Raw genomic sequence first — 23,568 nt, 5'->3', positions numbered from 1 at the left:
AGTGAAACATGGAGGGATAGTGTGTACGTCATGAGGCACAACGTGTATAGCCAGGTAGAAGCCTATTTGTGACGCCTTGATAATTCATAGAGCGGGCTACCCTGCTTGCTATGCCAAACAACAACACACCATGCTCTCCCAGCATCAAAGACCCTGCTGTGTCCAAGAGAAGCGAATATACATAATAATGAAAAATACCTGGGGTATTGGTAATCATTTTGGCCAAAAGGACGCAAGCTCGCAATCCACGACAAGGATCCCCAGACTTGCGAGTCCCTAACTCCTAAACTGGAACAGAACGTTCCTGATGCACAAACAGAACCGATAAAAACACAGGGACATATACAAAAACACCGACAAAGGCCATACTTACAAATGGACACAGCCAGGCCAGAAATGCTGATGAAAGGGCGAGCAGGTGCTTTAAATAATAATAGCCACTCCCACTAGTCTTGAGGGGAGTGGTGTGTGGTGCATGGGATGTGTAGTAAGAAATAATAAATGAATAGTGTGTGTGCAAGTGTAATACTAAAAGGCTTTTACCTGGCTATACACGTTGTGCCTCATGACGTACACACTATCCCTCCATGTTTCACTCACTTGCACCCCATTATCCATTTATTTCTATTGAGGCACTTCATTTATTACTGCCCCCTATATTTCACTTATAGTATTACACTTGCACACACACTATTCATTTATTATTTCTTACTACACATCCCATGCACCACACACCACTCCCCTCAAGACTAGTGGGAGTGGCTATTATTATTTAAAGCACCTGCTCGCCCTTTCATCAGCATTTCTGGCCTGGCTGTGTCCATTTGTAAGTATGGCCTTTGTCGGTGTTTTTGTATATGTCCCTGTGTTTTTATCGGTTCTGTCCTATCAGAATCGCGATATACTGCAATACATTAGTATTGCAGTATATCGTGCAAGCGATCTAACGATAAAAATTAAAGTTTTTTTTGTGTAAAAAATATATATATATATATATATATATTAAAAGTTCAAAAAAAAAAAACCTTTTCCCATTTCCCCCCTAGAGCATAGTAAAAAAAATAAATAAACATAATTGGTTTCGCCACGTCCATAAAAGTCTGAACTATTACAATATATCATTATTTAACCCGCACGGTGAAAAAATAAATAAAATTGTGAACGCCAGAATCTCTATTTTTTGGTCACCTAATCTCCCACAAAAAATGAAATAAAAAGTGATCAAACCGTCGCATTTACACCAAAATGGTATTATTAAAAACTACAGCTTATGCCACAAAAAAAATAAGCCCTTATACCACTTAATCGACGGAAAAATAAAAAGTTGTGGCTCTCGGAATTTGGCGACACAAAATAAATTTCTTTTTTACACTTATGTTTTTACTTGTAAAAGAAGTAAAATATAGAAAAAACTACATATATTTGGTATCGCCGTAATCGTATTGACCCAGAGAATAAAGTTAACATGTTGTTTTAGTTCCACAGTGAATTCTGTAAAAACGGCGCGCAAAAAACCATGGAGGAATCGCTGTTTTTTTCATTTTCTACCCCACAAATAATTTTTTGCCCGTTTCCTAGTACATTATATGGCAAAATAAATGGTGCTACGAAAAACTACAACTCGTCCCGCAAAAAATCAAGCCCTCGTATCGATGGAAAAATAAAGACGTTATGGCTTTTGGCAGGTGGGGAGGAAAAAACGAAAATGAAAATCTGAAAAAGGGCTGCGGTGGGAAGGGGTTAAATATTCACTATACGTCTAGTTAGATTCCTTGAGGGGTGTAGTTTCCCTAATGGAGTCACTTTTGACTATTTTGTGTGGTATTACTATCTGTTTTAGAAGAAGATACATTAAAATTTAGAAAAATGTGCATTTTTCCATATTTTCTGGAAATGTAGGGGTTTTTCACAAACAAACACTGAATCGACCAAATTTTACCACTAAGGGTATGTTCACACGCTAGCTGGCTTTTACGTCTGAAATGACAGCCTGTTTTCAGAAGAAAACAGCTGCCTCGTTTCAGCCGTAGAAGCAGCTCCTCGTATTATGCGAGGCGTCTTTGACGCCTGTAATCTTGAGCTGCTCTTCATTGAGTTCAATGAAGAACGGCTAAAATTACGTGGCAAAGAAGTGCCCTGCACTTCTTTGCCGAGGCAGACAATTTACGCGTCGTCGTTTGACAGCTGTCAAACGACGACGCGTAAATTACAGGTCGTCTGCACAATACGTCGGCAAACCCATTCAAATGAATGGGCAGATGTTTGCCGACGTATTGTAGCCCTATTTTCAGACGTAAAACGAGGCATAATACGCCTCGTTTACGTCTGAAAATAGCTCGTGTGAACCCAGCCTAACAAAGTATAATGTGTCACGACAAAACAGTCTCAGAATTGTTTGTATAGTTAAAAGCATTCCAAAGTTATTACCACATAAAGTGGCACAAGTCAGATTTGAAGAAATTCGCCTCGTCCTTAAGGCCGGAATTACACGAGCGTGTGCGTTTTGCAGCCCCGTATGATGCGCGGCTGCGTGATTTTCACGCAGCCGCCATAATTATGACACTCCGTTTGGATGTTTGTAAACCGAAAAGCACGTGCTGCTTTTCTATTTACATTCATAGTTTTATAGCTGTTGCGCGAATCATGCGCTTCCCACGCACAAAGAACGGACATGTCGTGAGTTTTTCGCAGCGGACTCACGCTGCGTAAAAATCACGCAACTGTCTGCACGGCCCCATAGACTAATATAGGTCCGTGCGACGCGCGTGAAAATCACGCGCGTTGCACGGACGTATATCCTGTTCGTCTGAATAAGCCCTAAAGAGAACCTTTCACCTCCCCATACATGTGCAGCTCAGTGCTGCATGTAATAGGCAGGGCTGCACAAACCCTGGGGCACTTTAAAAAGTTTTCCTATCCTCCGTTATTTAGATATCGGTGCCGATATATTTGGCGCCCAATAGTCAACTGTCAATGGGGCGTGTAATTGGCAAGGGGGCATGTAACATTGCTGTGACACTGTCCAATCAGCTACGGACAGTGTCACAGCAAGAGCTGGAGAGCGTGTGTGTGCGCGCACGCGCAGCTCAGATCTGTGTGAGCATGCATGTGTACGCTCTCACTCTTCAGCTCTCGGCAGACAAGCTGAACACGACTGTGTGATCTCTCGCGAGAAATCACACAGACTTGTCTGCCGAGAGCTGAAGAGTGAGAGCGTGCTCTCCTCGTGTTCCGTGGTGGCAGCGGAGCTGCGCATCCGCGTGTGCACGCTCTCGCTCTCCCCAGCTCTTGCTGTGACACTGTCCGTAGCTAATTGGACAGTGTCACAGCGATGTTACACGGCCCCTTTCGAATTTCACGCCCCTTTCACAGTTCAGGGGGTTATTTAAATATCGGGCGCCAAATATAACTGCACCAATATCGAAATAACGAAGAAAGATAGGAATTTTAGTCAGTGTTTGTGCAGCCCTGCCCATTACATCCTGCACTCAGCTGCACATGTATGGGCAGGTGAAAGGTTCTCTTTAAGGCCAAAACAGGCTGCGTCCTCAAGTGGTTAAATGAGTATTACCTGGCCATATGTCAAACTCTATGGCTATGTTCACATGCTGCGTAAAAGCATGCAGTGTATCCGCTCTGAGCGCCGCAGGGAATTCCGGGCGAAAAAGTACACCAAACTGTGGTACAGTTATTTGCTGCAGTGTTTTTTGCCCTGTAATTGGCAGCAGTGGCGGTCACATGGGATGAAGCGTCATCCCAGGAGGATTAAACACAGACTTGTGGGTAAGTATAAAATATTTATTGTTTTCTGAGTTGCGTTTTTTGCGGCGGGATTGCTGCGAACCCACCGCAAAAAAACGCAACAACTGCTATTTGTTGCGGGATTTACCTCCCCATTGAATTCAATGGGGAAATCCCGCAACAAATAAGCAGCGTTTGCGTAAATACAATTGATATGCTGCGGAATAATACTCCGCACCGCAGGTCAATTTCTGAGCATTTTTTCACTCATTATTTACGCAGCGTACGGATGAGATTTGTTCTACGTTATCCACTTTGCTGCTACTGGAAAATTTACGCAACGTGTGAACTGGCCCGAAGCCAGCTTTTCGACCTAGAACCACTTTAGGCCAGCCTGGAGACAATTGAAATTGATGTGGGGTATTCCTCTGTGTGCCAGCAGTGTGAGGTCAAAAGCCCAAAGTCATTTAACCCTTTAAATCACACTCTTGGTTATCCACTTTGATGCCAATTATTTATGTTCCCAGGCTGCTTTCAACTTTATTCTTCTCAATGCACCTCAGTCAATGTAATGTATTATTAAAATGAGTTCTCCATAGTTACTGAAGCTGTGAAACCCCAAGATACATTCCTTGTGAATAAGAAAGCCACTGTAGCATGGTGTGTAGCGGTGCCAGCAGACACCGCACTGTGGTAGTCATGAGGTTACCGCTAGATGGTCAGTGTGGAGCTGAGTGGTGATGGCAAGCGGCACGGTGGAGGGTATTATGTATACCGGGCAGGATTGTTGTTGTGGGAGGGCACAGTGGGCGGTGACTAGTCGTCCCTCACTCCTGCTAATAGCCATCTATGCAATGCTCACTTATTCCTGGTGCTGTCACTACATTAGGTCCCTCTTGGAGTTGGCAGCGTCCTCTCACTCTCATGTCAGCCCTTGCCAGAGCTCCAGTTGCCCGCCTCCTGTTCTCCCCGCTGGGTGATAGGAGAGATTCTCCCAGTAATGGCCCGGGCCGAGCGGCGGCGGCGGCGGCGGTACCTGGGGTTCCCCCCGGCGTTAGACGGAGGGTCAGGGCTCACAGACCAACGCCAGATGTCCGCTTCATCTTCCAGCCCCAGGAGCCGGGGGGCGGCCACACGTTCCAGGCCGAGGCCGCTCTGACTGCGTGGTGCGACTTATGCTGCGGCTTTATCTTCTCGGGTGCCCGGCGCTGTACAGGTAAGTGGTGACTTCTGTGGTAACTTCACTGCAATGTACAGGAGTTAATCCTACAGTGTAATACTCAGTCCTTTCCTCCGTCAGCTTCTCCAGGAGGAGGTGAGCACCGTCCAAACGAGTCCCTGGTGACTTTGTCAGGTGTGTGGGGGGATTACCCAAGCCCCCAGTTCTTTCTGCCATCCTGGCCTGTGCTCTGTAGTGCTGCAGTGGGACAGTAGGGGGTGCTGTGCCTATACTGGGGCTGCTGGGGTGACTAACCTCTTGCTGGCTGATGTACATGAGCATACTATAGGTATATAGACCACCATGAATATATCCCACTCCCATTGATAGCACTAGGGAAGAAATGACAACACTGGGTATATTACAGATAGTGACTGATGTGGATAAGGTAGGACAAGTATTTAGTAGGTTGTCACTCTCATAGCCATGACATTCTCTTATGTATGATGCTAGGAGCCCGGCTCCCTGCACTGTGTTCGGTCCGGGACTTCCGGCCGAAATACGTCCGTCCATTACGGACGTAACATGGTCGTGTGAACCCAGCCTTAATGAAAGTGAACGCGCTGCGACCCACAGTTTGCCGCGACGCGACAGTTGCAAAACATCCAGTAGGTTGGTATTTATTGTGACTGGTCGTGGTTGCGCCAACCTGTGGGTTGCAACGCGGCCACATTCACTTTCATTAACTGCAATGCAGTCAAGGCAACACAGATCTTTGGTTGTGCAACCTGTGCTGTGGCCCTAGTCGCCGTGTATACCTCGCCTTTGGCATCTGCTTTCCAAAAAAGAGAGGCACATGGTCTGCACATCCAATGTTGATCTATCTCTTCTAAGGGCCTGTTCACATCAGCATTCGGTTTCCGTTGATGGGTTCCGTCAGACCTTTCCTGTAGGAGGAACCCATCAACAGAAAGCCAAAATGAAACCATAGCTTCTGTTTGCATTACCATTGATTTCAATGGTAATGCTTCAGTTGCTAATGGATTCAGTTTGTCTCCGTGCTGTAAGGTTTCCGTTTTTTTGTCAGAAACAATAGAGCAGTCGACTACGCTATTGATTCCGTCAAAAAAATGGAAACCTTATGGAACGGAGACAAACGGAAACCATCAACAACGGAAGCATTACCATTGAAATCAATGGTAACGCAAATAGAAGCTATGGTTTCCGAAAGGTCTGACGGAACCCATCAACGGAAACCGTGCGCTGATGTGAATAGGCCCTTGGCAAAATATTTGATCAAATTGTATAACCCCACTGGCCACTTTATGGAGACCTTTTTCAAGTGTGTCGCCCCACACCCGCAGGGGGAGCAGCCCAAAGTCCCCCCCCCACTGGAACAGCATAATATCTGTGCTCATGATTGCCACATATATGTCCATTATTGATCATGTGAATTTATACATCGGAGCATGAAACAAGTATGTGATGCAGGTAGATTTCTCTTCAGGCACATTAAAGGGGATTTCCAACTACAAATATGTGCTATAAACATGGCGGCCCCTTCCCTCTGGCCATTCAGCATCACTGAGCGGCTTTATGTGACATGTGTTCCCTCCCACATGTCTCTTTTAGGTTAGACCATACTGTTATAGAATGGCGACCTACTTTCTATAGCTGAGGAATGTATACTTTAGGAATCTTTGCACTTGTTCCTCATACACAAGGCAGCAGTGCTACTAAAACAAACGACAACCCCTGTACATGTGCCTTATTAGGGCATATGGATGTCATAGAAGGGGTTCCCATACTTGGGACCCCACTATATGAGCCACAACCGAGAGCCGCCTTACATAGACAGCTATTCATCTGCAGGATGAATTCATAGCCAGACGCCACTTCCCCTGGCAATAACATCTTATTGCCAGGTGTCAGAGGAGCCGGACTCACGGCGATCAGCTGATTATCATGCCAACATCATGTTAAGGATTCAAGGGGCTCAGTAACCACACATGCCCTTTATCCAAAGTAAATGACAAATTAAATGAAGCTGTGTTGTAGTTTTTACCACAGCGGGTGGCTGGGAATGCTAGCGGGCAGGGAAAAACTGTGAAGGGGCCGCAACACCATACCCCACCAATCAGAAAGTGATGGGAAAACCTAAGGCCTGATTCACACGAACACTGCGCATCTCGGATGTGAAAAACTGCAGTTTTTCATGTCCGAGGTGCATCCGTGCTCTGCGCTGCAGGACGCGATGTCACGCATCCCCCATAGTTGAGAGTCTATGGAGGGATGCATGATGAGCGAAAAGATAGGACATGTCCTATTTTCTCACGGACCCTTCACACGGTCCGTTGAAACAACGGCTGTGTGAACGGCCACATTGAATTACATAGGTCCGTTGGACGGCCGCTGTTTCAACGGCCGTCACACGGACGTTTAACTCGCTCGTGTAAATAAGCCCTAAGACTGAGTTGAAGCAGATTTTTGGTGTGAACCCTGCACTGAAAATCCAGAACAATTTACCGTACAATGCATGTGGATGGCGTGTGCAATGCAAAGATATGTGGCAAATCCGCAAAAAAACGCTGTTGATTTTACCTCAAATTCACGGTAAATTCACGGCTGAACAAATCATCACGTCTGAACTCACCCGATCACAGCCCAAAATCCGGATGTATGCAATGAAGAAATAAGAAATATCACGTGAAGACAAGTAAGAAATGGTATTATAGTAGCAAGCCCGTTACTGGAAATAGTGCATTTGCTCGGGCAGGAGAAGGCGGTGAAAGCAATAATCCATCACAGAACATAGTAAAAGTGTAATTATTATTCGTATTGTTTCCGGAAGGTTTTTGATGTCTCTTTGATGCATATAATTCATGTATACAGTTTGTGTTAATCCTTTACAGAAAGTAAAGAAAAATTAATATTAGGCTTCGTTCACATATCCGTTCGGCTCTAATCTGACGTTCCGTCTGAGGTTTCCATCAGAATACAGCCCTGACTGACACAAATGGAAACCATAGGATTCCGTTTCCATCACCATTAATTTCAATGGTTACGGATTCGATCCAAATAGCTTCCGTTTGTCTCAGTTGTGCAAGCAGGGCTCTAATCTGCCGGAAACCTCAGACGGAACGTCAGATTAGAGCCGAACGGATATGTGAATGAGGCCTTGGGCTGTTCAAAATATTGGCAGCATTTTTCTTTAAAAACCCAAAAAATGTATGTATAAACTGAAAAAATGTTTCAGATTTCACTTTACTGAAGTAATATTTAGTGGCATAACCATTGTTTCTGAGAACTGCTTGACATCTGTGTTGATTGGAGTCGACCAACTTCTGGCACCTCTGAACAGATATTCCAGTCCAGGAGGATTGGGCGACATTCCACATTTCTTCTGCATTTTTGGGTTTTGTCTCATAAACCTCATTTTTGATGTCACCCCACAAGTTCTCTATGGGATTAAAGTCAGGGGATTGGGCTGGACACTGCATTACCTCTATCCTGATTGTCTGTAACCAAGATGTTGTTCGCTTATTGCTGTGTTTTGGGTCCCTGTCGTGTTGAAACACCCATTTCAAGGGCATTTCTTCTTTGGCATAGGGCAACATGATGATCTCTAGTATTTTGATATATTTAAACTGACCCATGATCCCTTGTATGTCATAAATAGGCCCAACACCATGGTATGAGAAACATCACCATATCATGATTTTACAGCACCATGCTTTACAGTCTACATTGTGTACTGTGGCTTTAATTCAGTGCTCGGGGGTCGTCTGACATACTGTCTGCGGCCACGAGACCCAAAAAGAACAATTTTGTTTCATCAGACCACAAAATGTTGCGCCATTTGTCTTTGGGCCAGTCAATGTGTTCCTTGGCAAATTTTAACCTATTCAGGACATGTGTTTTTTACAGCAACGGGACTTTGCGTGGAGTTCTTGCTGGTAACTTGGCTTCACTAAATCGTCTTCTGATTGTAGCAGGACTCACTGGTAACTTCAGATCTGTGATCTTTCTGAAGGTGATCATTGGTTGAGCCTTTGCCATTTTGCCTATTCTCCGATCCATTCTAAGGGTATGTTCACACGGCGGGGGTCCGTAACGGCTGAAATTACGGGGATGTTTCAGCCTGAAAACATCCCCGTAATTTCAGCCGTACCGGCATGTGCAGGCGCTTGAACGCCGCGTCAATTACGGCCGTAATTAGCGCTGCTATTCATTGGAGTCAATGAATAGCGGCTCCAAATACGGCCAAAGAAGTGACAGGTCACTTCTTCTACGCGGGCGTCTATTTACGCGCCGTCATTTGACAGCGGCGCGTAAATATACGCCTCGTGTGAACAGACAAACGTCTGCCCATTGCTTTCAATGGGCAGATGTTTGTCAGCGCTATTGAGGCGCTATTTTCAGACGTAATTCGGGGCAAAAACGCCCGAATTACGTCCGTAAATAGGCCGTGTGAACATACCCTTACAGTAGTTCCCCGCTTCCTTCCACGTCTTTCAGGTTTTGGTTGCCACTTCAAGGCATTTGAGATCATTTTAGCTGAGCATCCTATAATTTGCTGCACTTCTCTATATGTTTTTCACTCTCCAATCAACTTTTGAATCGTTATTCATCAGAACAATGTCTGGAACGACCCATTTTCCCCAGTATTTCAGAAGGAAATGCAGTATAACCAACATGCGCAACATTTGCCACCCTCCTATCTTTAAATAAGGGCCAATATGTACACCTGTTATTCCACAGAATGAAGGACTTCACCAATTTAAGGGCAGATTCAGACGAACGTTGCGTTTTTGCGCGCGCAAACAACGCAGCGTTTTGCGCGCGCAAAAACCACTTGACAGCTGCGTGTGTCATCCGTGTATGATGCGCGGCTGCGTGATTTTCGCGCAGCCGCCACCATAGAGATGAGTCTAGTCGACGCCCGTCACTGTCCAAGGTGCTGAAAGAGCTAACTGATCGGCAGTAACTCTTTCAGCACCCTCGACAGTGAATGCCGAACACAATATCGAGAAACCTGTTAAAAAAAAAGAAAAAGTTCGTACTTACCGAGAACTTCCCTCCCGGCCGTTGCCTTGGTGACGCGCCTCTCTTGACATCGGGCCCCACCTCCCTGGATGACGCGGCAGTCAATGTGACCGCTGCAGCCTGTGCTTGGCCTGTGATTGGCTGGAGCTGTCACTTAGACTGAATTGTCATCCCGGGAGGTCAGACTGGAGGAAGAAGCCGGGAGTTATCGGTAAGTCAGAACTTCGTTTTTTTTTTACACGTTCATGTATATTGGGATCGGAAGTCACTGTCCATGGTGCTGAAACAGTTTAACTCTTTCAGCACCCTGGACAGTGACTATCTCCTGACGTCGCGTACCGGAAATTTTTTTTGCCGGGTTCGGCCAAAACGAGTTCGGCCGAACCCGGTGAAGTTCGGTTCGGTTGTCCGGGTTCGCTCATCTCAAAGACACTCCGTTTGGATGTTTGGAAACAGAAAAGCACGTGGTGCTTTTCTGTTTACATTCATCCTTTTGACAGCTGGTGCGCTGTTTCAGTCGGTTCGCACGGAAGTACTTCCGTGCGACCTGCGTGGTTTTCACGCACCCATTGACTTCAATGGGTGCGTGATGCGCGAAATATGCAGAGATATTGAGCATGTCGCGCTTTTTGCGCAGCTGACAAACGCTGCGCAAAAAGCACGGACTGTCTGTACTGCCCCATAGACTTGTATTGGTCTGTGCGTGGCGTGTGAAAACCACGCGGCCCGCACGGACCCAATACACGTTCGTATGAATCCCCCCTAACTCCTCACTGCTATTATTTTGAACAAGCCCCAATTCATGATTCAATTCCTCAGAATGAGCGGCATGCGTGTCCTAAATGTTGGCTCTGTTTTTTTTTTACTACACTTACAAATAAATGATTTGCTATGTAGAAATATCACTTCCACCGAAAACATTGATTTATCAGGTTAATGATGTTGGACTACTATTTTTTTTTAACACTATATGTTTTCTGTGTGTTTTTTTTTAGTTGTTTCTTCTCTGGAGCAGCACACGTTCTTCTGGGCACTATCAAGGTCTTTTTACTGTACTGGTTTTGTCTACTGTGTGTGATATAGTATTCCACTTTGATTGTGACATTGCTGTTGTCCGGTACGGCTGTGTTTGTCACAAAACTTAATTAAAAAATGTTGAAAAAGAAAGTTGGGTGCTAAGTGTGTCTGCTAGGGTAACATACTGATTCCACCTTGTCAGGATGGAAACCCTGCCTGTCGCATGGCGCTTGGCCAATCAACATCTCATTCAGCCCTCTCTGTATTGGTGATTGGCTGAGTGCACTGTGATAGACAGGGGTTCCTATTACACTTCACTGTCCAGGCTGACTGATCAGTGTGCAGCCCCTCAAACTGCACCCACTTACACTGCGCCCACTTACACTGCGCCCACTTACACTGCCCCCACTTACACTGCCCCCACTTACACTGCCCCCACTTAAACTACCCCCACTTACACTGCCCCCACTTACACTGCCCCCACTTACACTACTCCCACTTACACTGCCCCCACTTACACTGCCCCCACTTACACTGCCCCCACTTACACTGCCCCCACTTACACTGCCCCCACTTACACTGCCCCCACTTACACTGCCCCCACTTAAACTACCCCCACTTACACTGCCCCCACTTACACTGCCCCCACTTACACTGCGCCAACTTACACATATCCATAGTTTAAAGTACAAAGCACATCAGTCTCTAGAATAATTCTGAGTCCTACACTATTTAATTTCCCTTGGAAAAAGATGGGGTAGCATATTCTTTGTGACTGTCTCTGGCTAAAAAAATGTTTTATTGATGGCAAAGCTGTGATGTCCTCTGTAATCATGCCAAGAAACGCCCTGACATCGGTAATTTCTTTTTAACCTGCTTGCTTTTATCGTTTTCATGACTCATTTCTATGCCTGCACATTACATCTAAGGGTTGAAGACCTACACATTATATAACCTGTTTGCAATGAAGAAACCTTTGATAGTTTTGCCATCTGAGGAAAAACTTCTCACTAAAGAAGATTAGTGTGGGGTGGGCAAAGCATTTCATAATTTTTAACAAAATAAAAAATGACATTCTTTTATTGAGACTTCCTTAGTTATTGTTCATTACACATGGATGATAATGAAAATGCACTTGAATTGCCGTAGCCCCAGTCCTAAAATAGCACTAATGTGATTTTTGTCTATTAGGGTATGTGCACACGACCTCTTTTCAGACGTAATGTAGTCGTTTTACGCCTCGAATTAAACCTGAAAAGATGGCTCCAATACGTCGACAAACATCTGCCCATTGCTTGCAATGGGTCTTACGATGTTCTGTGCAGACAAGCTGTCATTTTACGCGTCGCTGTCAAAATACGGCGCGTAAAATGACGGCTCGTCAAAAGAAGTGCAGGACACTTCTTGGCACGTATTTGGAGCCGTTTTCTCATAGACTCTATTGAAAACAGCTCCAAAAACGGCGTAAAAAACGCAGCGAAAAACACGAGTTGCTCAAAAAACTTCTGAAAATCAGGAGCTGTTTTCCCTTGAAAATAGCTCCGTATTTTCAGACGTATTTTGTTAATCGTGTGAACATACCCTTATTGTCTTTTTATCTTGGTATCAATGCAAATATGATAACTTCAAATGACAGGCCCAAATTCTTAGGCTGCAGTATTGAGAGATTCTGATGACAACCGTTCTTGTTCTGATTCTTCTCAGATGCCGTGTTTTCATAAAGATATGGTATGGATTGAAGGGTCTAGGATGTAGTTGTTTTTTTACTCGTCCATTAAAGTGGATCTGTCACGATACAATTTTTTTTTTTTTTTGTGCTGTATGGCTAATAGGATCGCTGAAAGAATACTGCAGAGCTATGAGTCCGCTGCATTTATGAGTGGAGCAACCTCCTGCCCCTCGGGCGGGTGATTGACAGGCTGCTGTATATACATGCATACACAGCAGCCTGTCGGTCACCGCTGAGTCCGCTGTATTTCAGCGCTCCTATTAGCCGAGCTGCTGTAGCTGTAATATGCTGGCCTTTACATAGAGTCCACAGATCCACTTTTATATACCCATCAGTACACAGTAGCCTTATCTCTGCTAGATCACAGATTGTAAAATCGAATGTTCATGATTGCTAGTCGTGTAACTTTCATCAGTAAACAGTAACTTTATCTTTGCTAGTTTACGGATAGTAAAACATAATGTACAGTATTTCTATTGGTTTCCATTGCAGAAGCAGAGCTGCGGTTATGTACACAGACGTATTGTATTTAAGAATAGATGACCCATTGTGTCTCGGGGCTTACACAAACTTTCCTGCTCTGAATAAACAGCACATTTTACCTTTACTAAACAGTTATGGCTGTTATACATCCATTTTTTTTGTGATAAGCCTTCAATACAGATCTAGACTATCCTTCCTAGGCAGAATCATTGGGTGAGGATGAGTTCTAGCGGGTAGCTCCATCCAGTTCCTTGCTATGCCGATGCAGTAGTTAGTACTTCTGATGATTTATGACAAACCTTGGAGATCTTGACCACAATGAGCACAGTTACTGCGGCAGGAAGATAAGTAGATCAGCAAGATGCAGCATCAGCTCTACTGGGTTATCCTGAAGGTTCTTCTACCACGCCTGAGGATGGTAGAGAAGATTAGACAATGGGGTTTTTCTGTAGTAGCCATGCTCATAGGGTAACAAGGGAAGATAATAGTTGTACTCATGTTCCCAGGAAAATTTTATTTCTCATCAAGGGAATATACGCTAGAATATTTAGAGTGGATATCAATTAATAAAACACACACATGAGAATTAAACTGAACGACTATTGTTCAGCAGATATTGTCTCTGGCATTTAAAGTATGTAAGTGCATGTTTGCTTAAAACCGGTCCAGTTACTTGTGAAGATGAGCCACTGCTAATACAAATTCTGTATTTCTTTCCTTAACTGGTTGCCGACACAGGACGAGTATGCTCGTCCTGAGCGGCGAGCACTTCGCGCATTAGGACGAGCATACTCGTCCTGTGTGACAGCCGTCCCTGCGCGCGTCTGTGCGCGCGATCGAGTGCGGGGCAACTGCTGTAATACACAGCCACGGCCCCGCTCTGACAGCGGAGAGGAGAGAAACATCTTCTCTCCGCTGTTAACCCTTTGAACGCCGCGATGACAGCTGATCGCGGCGTTCAAAGAGAGGGGACTGCACATTGATCGCGTCACAGAATATAACTGTGACGCGATCAAAGCCCACAACTCGTATGGCCAGACAGCCCAGGGTCCAGTGAAGGACCCCAGGGCTGTCTGAACATATTTCCTGTTGTTAGGGCATACTGAGGTATGCCCTAACAACTGCCTGTGTACGATCAGTAACAGGCTAATGTACTGGCATATAGATCTATGCCAGTACATTACAGTTACAAAATCAAAATCAAAATGATAAATCCCTTTATGGGATTAACAAAAAAAGTTAAATGAATGTAAAAAAAAAATAATGGTAAATAAATAAATAAAAAGTAAAAAAAATACACAGAAACACACATTTTTTTTATAATAAATAAACTTTTTAAAATATAAGTCCCAAAACATGAAATAATATAGACATATTTGGTATCGCCACGACCGTAACAACCTAAACAACAAATGTATAACATTATTTATGATGATCGGTGTATGGTGTAAAAAAAAAATATTAAAACTGCTGCGCAACTGCTTTTTTTCTGCATTTTAATCTAATTAAAAATTTATAGAAATTAAACGATAATGTATTTGTACCAAAAAAGGGTACGTACATGAAGTACAACTCGTCCCGCAAAAAACAAAATCTCATACAACTACGTCGTACAAAAAATAAAAGCGTTATGAGCGTCGGGATGCAAAGAGGGAAATGTAAAAAAAATTGCTCTGTCCTCAAGGCTAAAATTGGCCGTGTCCTTAAGGGGTTAATTCCAGCATGTGTTTATGTTGAGATCTATTTCCTTGGGTAGATGCAGATCACAATTTGCTTTCAGTTTATGGACCTATTGATTTCTGCTACAGCCCAATACACATTCTGAATTGTATTCACTATATTGTCAGATCGAACGAAAAATCGTTGAGCGTATAATAAAGTCTATTTACAAATAACAGTTATTTTACATGACCGATTAAAGGCCCATTGACATGAGCAGATGTAATAGTTTATGCGGAAATAAAAATAATTGTTGGTTCTGACATTGTGGTATGTAAGCATGAAGCATTTGATTCATATGTGACATTGTTAAATACGCGACCAAACTATTATGTTTTCACGATTTTTGAGATAACGTGTGTGAATACTTGGAATCGCTACTCCATCGATTACAGCAATTGTAATGAAGATCGCTAATATGAATATCTGCTCGTGTAAATGGCCCTCAACCCCGTGGCGAAATGCCATGTGCTTGGCAGCCGCCTAGGGGATGTATGGAGCGGGCTCAAGTACTGAGCGTGCTTCATACTGAGTGGGTGTCGGCTGTATAAAAAAACAAAAAATTGTCTGTGTCTCCAATGGGTTAAAAGTAGCTGATCAAAACATTATTCTGACCCTAATATGGATATTTACACCATTACAACTATTTTACATATGAACGATTAGTATATTTGATTGAACTAGTATTACAGTAGAATAGGACACTTATATACTGCAAACATAGCCGTCTTTCCTTCAGTTGGAAATTAGCGCAATCGCTGTTCCTGACTGTTAATCCCGGGTGTCAGCTGTAAAACACAGCTGACACCCACAGCATATGGAGAGCGCTATACATCACCGCAGCATATACATCACCCCCCCCCACTATGACATACCTGGCACGTCATTTTGCAGGGAAAGGGATAAGCAAAATGCTTATATTATTATGGACATAAGACATACATACCATGTTATCCATGTAGAGATTCATAACAAATACATATAAACTGTACATTCTCTATATACTTCTCCATACATGCTTTTGTTACTTTAGCTCACGTTATTTCAAAGTTTAGAACCCGTTTAATATTTATCACCATGAAAACTTATAATCTGCATCCTGTAACACTTCTAAATGCCATTATATCAGTAACTTCAGAATCTGCCCTAAAAAAAAATATTTTTTTTTTTATATCTCAGCTAAACTCGGCGTGTAGAAACTCCTGTGTAGATAGTGTTTATGAATAAATAGGTATTGACATTTGCATAAATCTTTCTTATAACCGTATTATTGGCATAATATGGAAATGCCAGTTCTGTTATGTAATATAAATGCTATGTTTAACCTTTGTTGGCAAAGTCAGCTTAAGCAGATCTGTAAACTGCCTGTGCATTGTTTTTAAGGGTATGTTCACACGAGGGCGTCCGTAACGGCTGAAATTACGGGGATGTTTCAGCCTGAAAACATCCCCGTAATTTCAGCCGTACCGGCATGTGCAGGCGCTTGAACGCCGCGTCAATTATGGACGTAATTGGTGCTGCTATTCATTGGAGTCAATGAATAACGGCTCCAATTACGGCCAAAGAAGTGACAGGTCACTTCTTTGACGCGGGCGTCTATTTACGCGCCGTCATTTGACAGCGGCGCGTAAATTACGCCTCGTGTGAACAGACAAACGTCTGCCCATTGCTTTCAATGGGCAGATGTTTGTCAGCGCTATTGAGGCGCTATTTTCGGACGTAATTCGGGGCAAAAACGCCCGAATTACGTTCGTAAATAGGCCGTGTGAACATACCCTTAAAGTCTAATGCCTTATGCACACGACCGTATCCATGTGTACGGCCATGATTTTCGGGTCGGCCGGCAGCGGAGTGTCACCCGCGAGCCGTGTCCATTATTTTCTATGAGCCTGGACCGCAGAACACGGCTGTAATAAGACATGTCCGTTTTTTCTGCAGTCCAGGCTCCTGGCCAATGCATGGACGGTGAAAACCACGGTCGTGTGCATGGGCCCATAGAAATGAATGGGGCCGCAATTCTCCCGTGAATTTTCGGGGGAATTGCGGCCGCAAAAGCACGTTCGTGTGCATGGGGCCTAAGGCCTCATGCATGCGACAGTGTTTTTGCGTCCACAATTCATCCGCAAAAATGCGGATGAATTGTGGACCCATTCATTTCTATGGGCCCATGCACACGACCATAGTTTTCACGGTCCATGCATTGGCCAGGAGCCTGGACCACAAAAAAATAGGATAAGTCGTTTTGCGGGCCCCATTTGTGGTCTGGTCTACTAAAAGTCAATGCACATCTTGTATGTGCACGATCCGTGATTGCTGACGGCCAGCAGATGACACTCCGCAGCCGTCCTTGTCCGTAATCACGGGCCTGCACACGGCTACGGCGTGCATGAGGCCTATAGGAACGTGACTCCAAGTGAAGGCAGGTGTATGTAAATACATAGCCTATGCTCTTTTTTGAGCAATCTGCTACAATGCAAGGCTGGATAACATAAAATTGCATGTTACATTATTGTCCCAATGTCACGAGCATGGCAATTACATGGGGTTTGGAGTATGTGCACCCTGCTGTTAGAATACTATAATCATCGATGTGCAGTTCAGTGTCTTTCTGGCTGTGACAGGGCTGACTATGTCATCTCAAGTCTATTATCACAGTAGGTGCCATTGCCGTACACAGGAAAACTGTAGGAACAGAAGCAGCATGGCATTTAGTTGAAACATATGCAGCTTAATTTTTTGGCGTGCTGAATAAGATGGTAGCTATCAGGCTGGTCATATACTTACTGATTTTGGTAATAATAATCATTCTGTCTGTGGTAGAAAACAATCAGGTACGATAAGACTAAGGCTAGATTCACACAGGCGTTGCGCATCTCGGACGTTAAATAAAAACGGCTGTTTTTCACGTCCGAGGTGCATCCGTGCTCTGCGCTGCGGGATGCGATATCATGCATCCCCCATAGGCTAGAGTCTATGGAGGGATGCGTGAAAAAATAGGACATGTCCTATTTTCTCACGGACCATTCACACGGTCTGTTGAAACAACGGCCATGTGAACGGCCACATTGAATTATATAGGACCGTGTGACGGCCGTTGTTTCAACAGCCGTCACACGGTCGTTTAACACATTCGTGTGAAGAAGGCCAAAGGCTACTGATTGATTTTTAACTATCGAGTGACATCTGCAGTCCACAACATTGCATGAAACTCAATGTATTACTTTGCACTGCAGCTGTAGCTCGATTAGTTAAAAATCCATCAGTAGCGCTACAAAGAGTCTCAGTGTACCCTTGGCCTAAATTAAATACAAATGCATTGGATAGGTTTTGAAATTGTGATCAGTGTTTTATTCCTGTTGTATAATCTTTATGTATATTTAGGACTGGTCAGTGATGATTAAACGTTTAGGATTTGGCATGGCGTGACGGGTTGTATTTTTTGATCATACCGTTTTGAGGTACATATAACTGATTGATATTATATTCACTGCCTGTATAAACGTTTGAAATGAATTTTATTTGGTACAAAACGTAAAAAATGGGCACTAATGCCAACAGGGATCTGAACACAGGCGTTGGCAGCCCAGATCACCTTGTACAGAGTGTCTAGAGCATATTGGCTCACTATTTGTAAGCAAAAGTGACACTATGTTAAGGTGACAGCAAATGTCATTATGGTCTGGTTGCCACTAACATGCAAAGATCCCTACGCATTACTGCACCCCTGTATCTTATGGAGAGCGTCCTCAGGGGTACAATTGCTTATAGAATTATAAATGCCGGTCAGCACATATTATGCTGTGTTTGTTTTCCGGCGTTCACTGAACACTGATGACGTCGCAACATTAAGGATAGACAACCTGGAGGTTGAGAAAAGGACCACTTGGTTGTCCACAAACCTCAAAAGGACATTTCGTTGTGGCAAGTGTAAGGCCTGTAGCTCTGTTTAGAATACTAAGACCTTCAGGGGTAATACCACAGGAAAAGTCTTTGATACCAGATCCATTATTAATTGTAAGACACAAGGGGTTGTGTATCTCATAACATGTGAATGTGAGGTGCAATATGTGGGGGAAACAAAAAGAGAGTTTAGACAGAGAATTAGGGACCATGTCTGTGACATCAACAGAAAGGAGGACCCCTCTGTCTCAAGACATGTATGGGAATGCCACTCAGGGAACGCTAGGGTCCTTACATTTCAGGGGGTGGAACATATTAGACCATCCGCAGGATGGGGTAACTGGGACATGAAGATTTTGCAGAAGGAGACCCAGTGGATATTCAGGATACAAACCATCAAACCGCTGGGCCTTAATGAACAAATATTCTTATCTCTCCTTTCTCCAATTTATAGCAATTTATATCTATTCTCCTTTCTGTAATATATCCTTTCAATATATTTATGGTTATGACTATACCACTGGAACTTAGTTAGTGAGGAATACTTGAGTGTCGTCCCATATGGTAAAATGTAACCCTGCCCAAATGGCCAATAGGGATACTATTGACTTTTGTTCTCCTATATGTATTGGCCGTTACAAACACTATTGGCATTAATACATACTATGTATGTCACTGTTTACATGACTGCGTTCTAACAGTATTTAGCGCTATTATCTAACTACTGTTGCTCATGAGTCCTCTTCTTCACCTTAGAATTAGGTCCAATACTATGGACCACATACTCCGTATCCATCACGTATCTGATTGATTTCGGCTTTTAGATCTTGGCCTGGTGACCAATGATGCTGTATGCATCTACTCTATTGGCCGTAACGTTACTAAGGGGCCGGACCGTTTGGTGGACGTCATTCTGACGTATTACCCGCAAATGTGGTTTCCGCTGACGCGACCATAGATGGTGGGGCTAATCCTTATTAGGCTCTAAGTTTTCCCGGCACTAGACCAGTCATCAGTGTTCAGTGCACACTGGAAAACAAAGACAGCATTATATGTGCTGACCGGCATTTATAATTCTATAAGCAATTGTACCCCTGAGGACGCTCCCCATAAGATACAGGGGTGCAGTAGCGCGTAGGGATTTTTGCACGTTAATGGCAACCAGACCATAATAACATTTGCTATCACCTTGACATAGTGTCACTTTTGCATACAAATAGTGAGCCAATATGCTCTAGACCAGGGGTCTCAAACTCGACCATGTAAGTGGGCGGCATATAGAAAAAATGTGAAGTGGTCGGGCCGCATTACTTTCAAATTTGATACAATACAAAATTATTGTTAATCAATTAGTTGTTTTGAACTACTATAACACTATATTACTATAATAATAACAACAACAACAACAACAACACTACATTACTATAATAATACCGCTAGGTTTAAAATTTTAGATATTTCTCCACGTGCTTATTTCAACAATCCAGTTTCCGCAGTGCCCTCTGTGGATGCTGCCGCAGTGCCCTCTGTGGATGCTGCCGCAGTGCCCTCTGTGGATGCTGCCGCAGTGCCCTCTGTGGATGCTGCCGCAGTGCCCTCTGTGGATGCTGCCGCAGTGCCCTCTGTGGATGCTGCCGCAGTGCCCTCTGTGGATGCTGCCGCAGTGCCCTCTGTGGATGCTGCCGCAGTGCCCTCTGTGGATGCTGCCGCAGTGCCCTCTGTGGATCCTGCCGCAGTGCCCTCTGTGGATGCTGCCGCAGTGCCCTCTGTGGATGCTGCCGCAGTGCCCTCTGTGGATGCTGCCGCAGTGCCCTCTGTGGATGCTGCCGCAGTGCCCTCTGTGGATGCTGCCGCAGTGCCCTCTGTGGATGCTGCCGCAGTGCCCTCTGTGGATGCTGCCGCAGTGCCCTCTGTGGATGCTGCCGCAGTGCCCTCTGTGGATGCTGCCGCAGTGCCCTCTGTGGATGATGCCGCAGTGCCCTCTGTGGATGATGCCGCAGTGCCCTCTGTAGATGATGCCGCAGTGCCCTCTGTAGATGATGCCGCAGTGCCCTCTGTAGATGATGCCGCAGTGCCCTCTGTAGATGATGCCGCAGTGCCCTCTGTAGATGATGCCGCAGTGCCCTCTGTAGATGATGCCACAGTGCCCTCTGTAGATGATGCCACAGTGCCCTCTGTAGATAATACAACACACCCCTAGATAATGCCACAGTGCCCTCTGTAGATGATGCCGCAGTGCCCTCTGTAGATGATGCCGCAGTGCCCTCTGTAGATGATGCCGCAGTGCCCTCTGTAGATGATGCCGCAGTGCCCTCTGTAGATGATGCCGCAGTGCCCTCTGTAGATGATGCCGCAGTGCCCTCTGTAGATGATGCCGCAGTGCCCTCTGTAGATGATGCCGCAGTGCCCTCTGTAGATGATGCCACAGTGCCCTCTGTAGATGATGCCACAGTGCCCTCTGTAGATAATACAACACACCCCTAGATAATGCCACAGCGCCCTCTGTAGATAATGCCACAGTGCCCTCTGTAGATAATGCAACACACCCCTAGATAATGCCACAGTGTCCTTTGTACATGCCGCCACATTGCCCTCTGTAGATGCTGCCACAGTGCCCTCTGTGGTTGCTGCCACAGTGCCCTCTGTGGTTGCTGCCACAGTGCCCTCTGTGGATGCTGCCACAGTGCCCTCTGTGGATGCTGCCACAGTGCCCTCTGTGGATGCTGCCACAGTGCCCTCTGTGGATGCTGCCACCGTGCCCTCTGTGGATGCTGCCACCGTGCCCTCTGTGGATGCTGCCACCGTGCCCTCTGTGGATGCTGCCACCGTGCCCTCTGTGGATGCTGCCACCGTGCCCTCTGTGGATGCTGCCACCGTGCCCTCTGTGGATGCTGCCACCGTGCCCTCTGTGGATGCTGCCACCGTGCCCTCTGTGGATGCTGCCACCGTGCCCTCTGTGGATGCTGCCACCGTGCCCTCTGTGGATGCTGCCACCGTGCCCTCTGTGGATGCTGCCACCGTGCCCTCTGTGGTTGCTGCCACCGTGCCCTCTGTGGATGCTGCCACCGTGCCCTCTGTGGATGCTGCCACCGTGCCCTCTGTGGATGCTGCCACCGTGCCCTCTGTGGATGCTGCCACCGTGCCCTCCGTGGATGCTGCCACCGTGCCCTCCGCGGATGCTGCCACCGTGCCCTCCGCGGATGCTGCCACAGTGATGTCAGGGGCTTGCCCAGAGCTGGAGTCCCGGAGCAGAGCTGCTTCTAGCACCCTGCCTGGGATTCCAGCTCTGCTTCTGACATCACTGTCCACACACATCTGCAAATAAAGGGAAAGGTGTCCGTGGCCTATGGAAATGAATAGTTCCGCAATTTCATTTGTAATTACGGATGAAAACTCTGGTCGTGCGCATGGGGCCTTAATGTAGGGTATTCCAACAAAAGAAGTAGAACATGAGGCATAATCCCTCTCCTAGGTAGTGGTGTATCAGGGATGGAGAGGCATGAAGGATTGGGATTGTTTATAAAAATAAAAAAAGAGGACAAACAGAGAACAAAAAGAGAAGAGAGAAAGGAGAAAAAAAAGGAATCAGGAGGAGGAATAGTAAAAGGTAAGATCATATCAGAGCGTTCAGAATTCACTTGAGAGTTTGACTCCAATAAGTAATCGAGACAGAGTTTGAAAGTCCAGAGATCTTCTGATTGATATCTAGGATTGCCAGATCATTAGGAATTTGGTAATGGTTCCAGAGTTTTCTGCCAATAAATTTTCCATGCAGCAAAAGTAAGACATCTCCTGCTGCCATTCTGTCAATGAGGGTGTATGTGTGGTACACCAATGACCTGATATATCTGATCGATCTGCTGTTAGGCAAAAGCGTAGGAGACTTTTCTTCTAAGAGCTAATATAACCAGGGAGTATTGAAAGAAGCGCTTCCTGAGGAAAGTTTATATACTATTTTTCCGCTAATCAAGTGGTTATTTGAGAAAATGTTATCCTACCGAGATTCAACCTTATCATACCCTTACCATACATGCAGCATTGTTCTCCTCTTGGTTCCACATCGCCAACAAGTCTTCGGGACAGACCGGTATATTATGTGGAGGTGGGTCAGATATCTGTACCACCTATTAGCATTTATAGGATTGTTTTGTGTGTAGGACATTCAGGGCCTCCTTTATCAAAAGTGTCTTAACAGAAAAACTAGCCTTGTTGCCCATTACAACCAGTCAGAGCTAAGCTTTCATTTCTGAACTACTCTGGAATGAAAATGCACTGTGATTGGTTGCTATAGGCAAGGAAGCAGTTTTGATAATTGAGGCTTTTAGTTTTTTAAAAGGATATTAGGATGTTTAGAATTAACGTTTAGAACATTGTTGTTGTATCCTTCCACAGTGGTGGGCCTTAACCCCTTAGTGACCAGCCCATTTTAGGCCCTAATGACCAAGCTATTTTATTCGTTTTTCTATAGTCGCATTCAAAGAGCTATAACGTTTTTTATTTTTTCGTCTACATAGCTGTATGAGGACTTGTTTTTTGCGGGATTAGTTGTGCTTTTTAATAGCACCATTTTTGGGTACATATAATTTTTATATTAACTTTTATTAACCTTTTTAGGGGGGATTATAAAAAAAAACTGAAATTCCGCCATTGTTCTATGCGTTTTTAAATTGACGCCGTTCACTGTGCGGCGTAAATAACATGTTACCTTTATTCTATGGGTCGGTACGATTACGGCGATACCACATATGTAGAGGTTTTTTTATGTTTTACGACT

The 23,568-nt window shown here is 44.8% G+C and overlaps 1 protein-coding gene across 2 annotated transcripts in view; it reads left to right on the top strand.

Annotated features, from left to right (window-relative positions):
* Positions 1 to 4,564: 4,564 nt before the first annotated feature.
* Positions 4,565 to 23,568, top strand: part of RASSF3 (Ras association domain family member 3) — a 197,475-nt gene continuing 178,471 nt past the window's right edge. Inside the window, exons 1-2 of one of the 2 annotated variants that reach the window (XM_075856903.1) lie at positions 4,926 to 4,957; positions 10,942 to 10,987. Coding sequence is in view for 1 of the 2 variants with exons in the window: in XM_075856898.1 (XP_075713013.1) it covers positions 4,591 to 4,957 (367 nt within the window). In the remaining variant the exon portion in view is untranslated. Of the gene's footprint in view, positions 4,958 to 10,941; positions 10,988 to 23,568 lie in introns of both variants that reach the window. The other variant, XM_075856898.1, reaches the window with a different exon arrangement.

This window comes from Rhinoderma darwinii, chromosome 3, assembly GCF_050947455.1.
Source record: "Rhinoderma darwinii isolate aRhiDar2 chromosome 3, aRhiDar2.hap1, whole genome shotgun sequence".
Taxonomy (NCBI): domain Eukaryota; kingdom Metazoa; phylum Chordata; class Amphibia; order Anura; family Rhinodermatidae; genus Rhinoderma; species Rhinoderma darwinii.
This window is presented reverse-complemented; position numbering and strand designations above follow the sequence as displayed.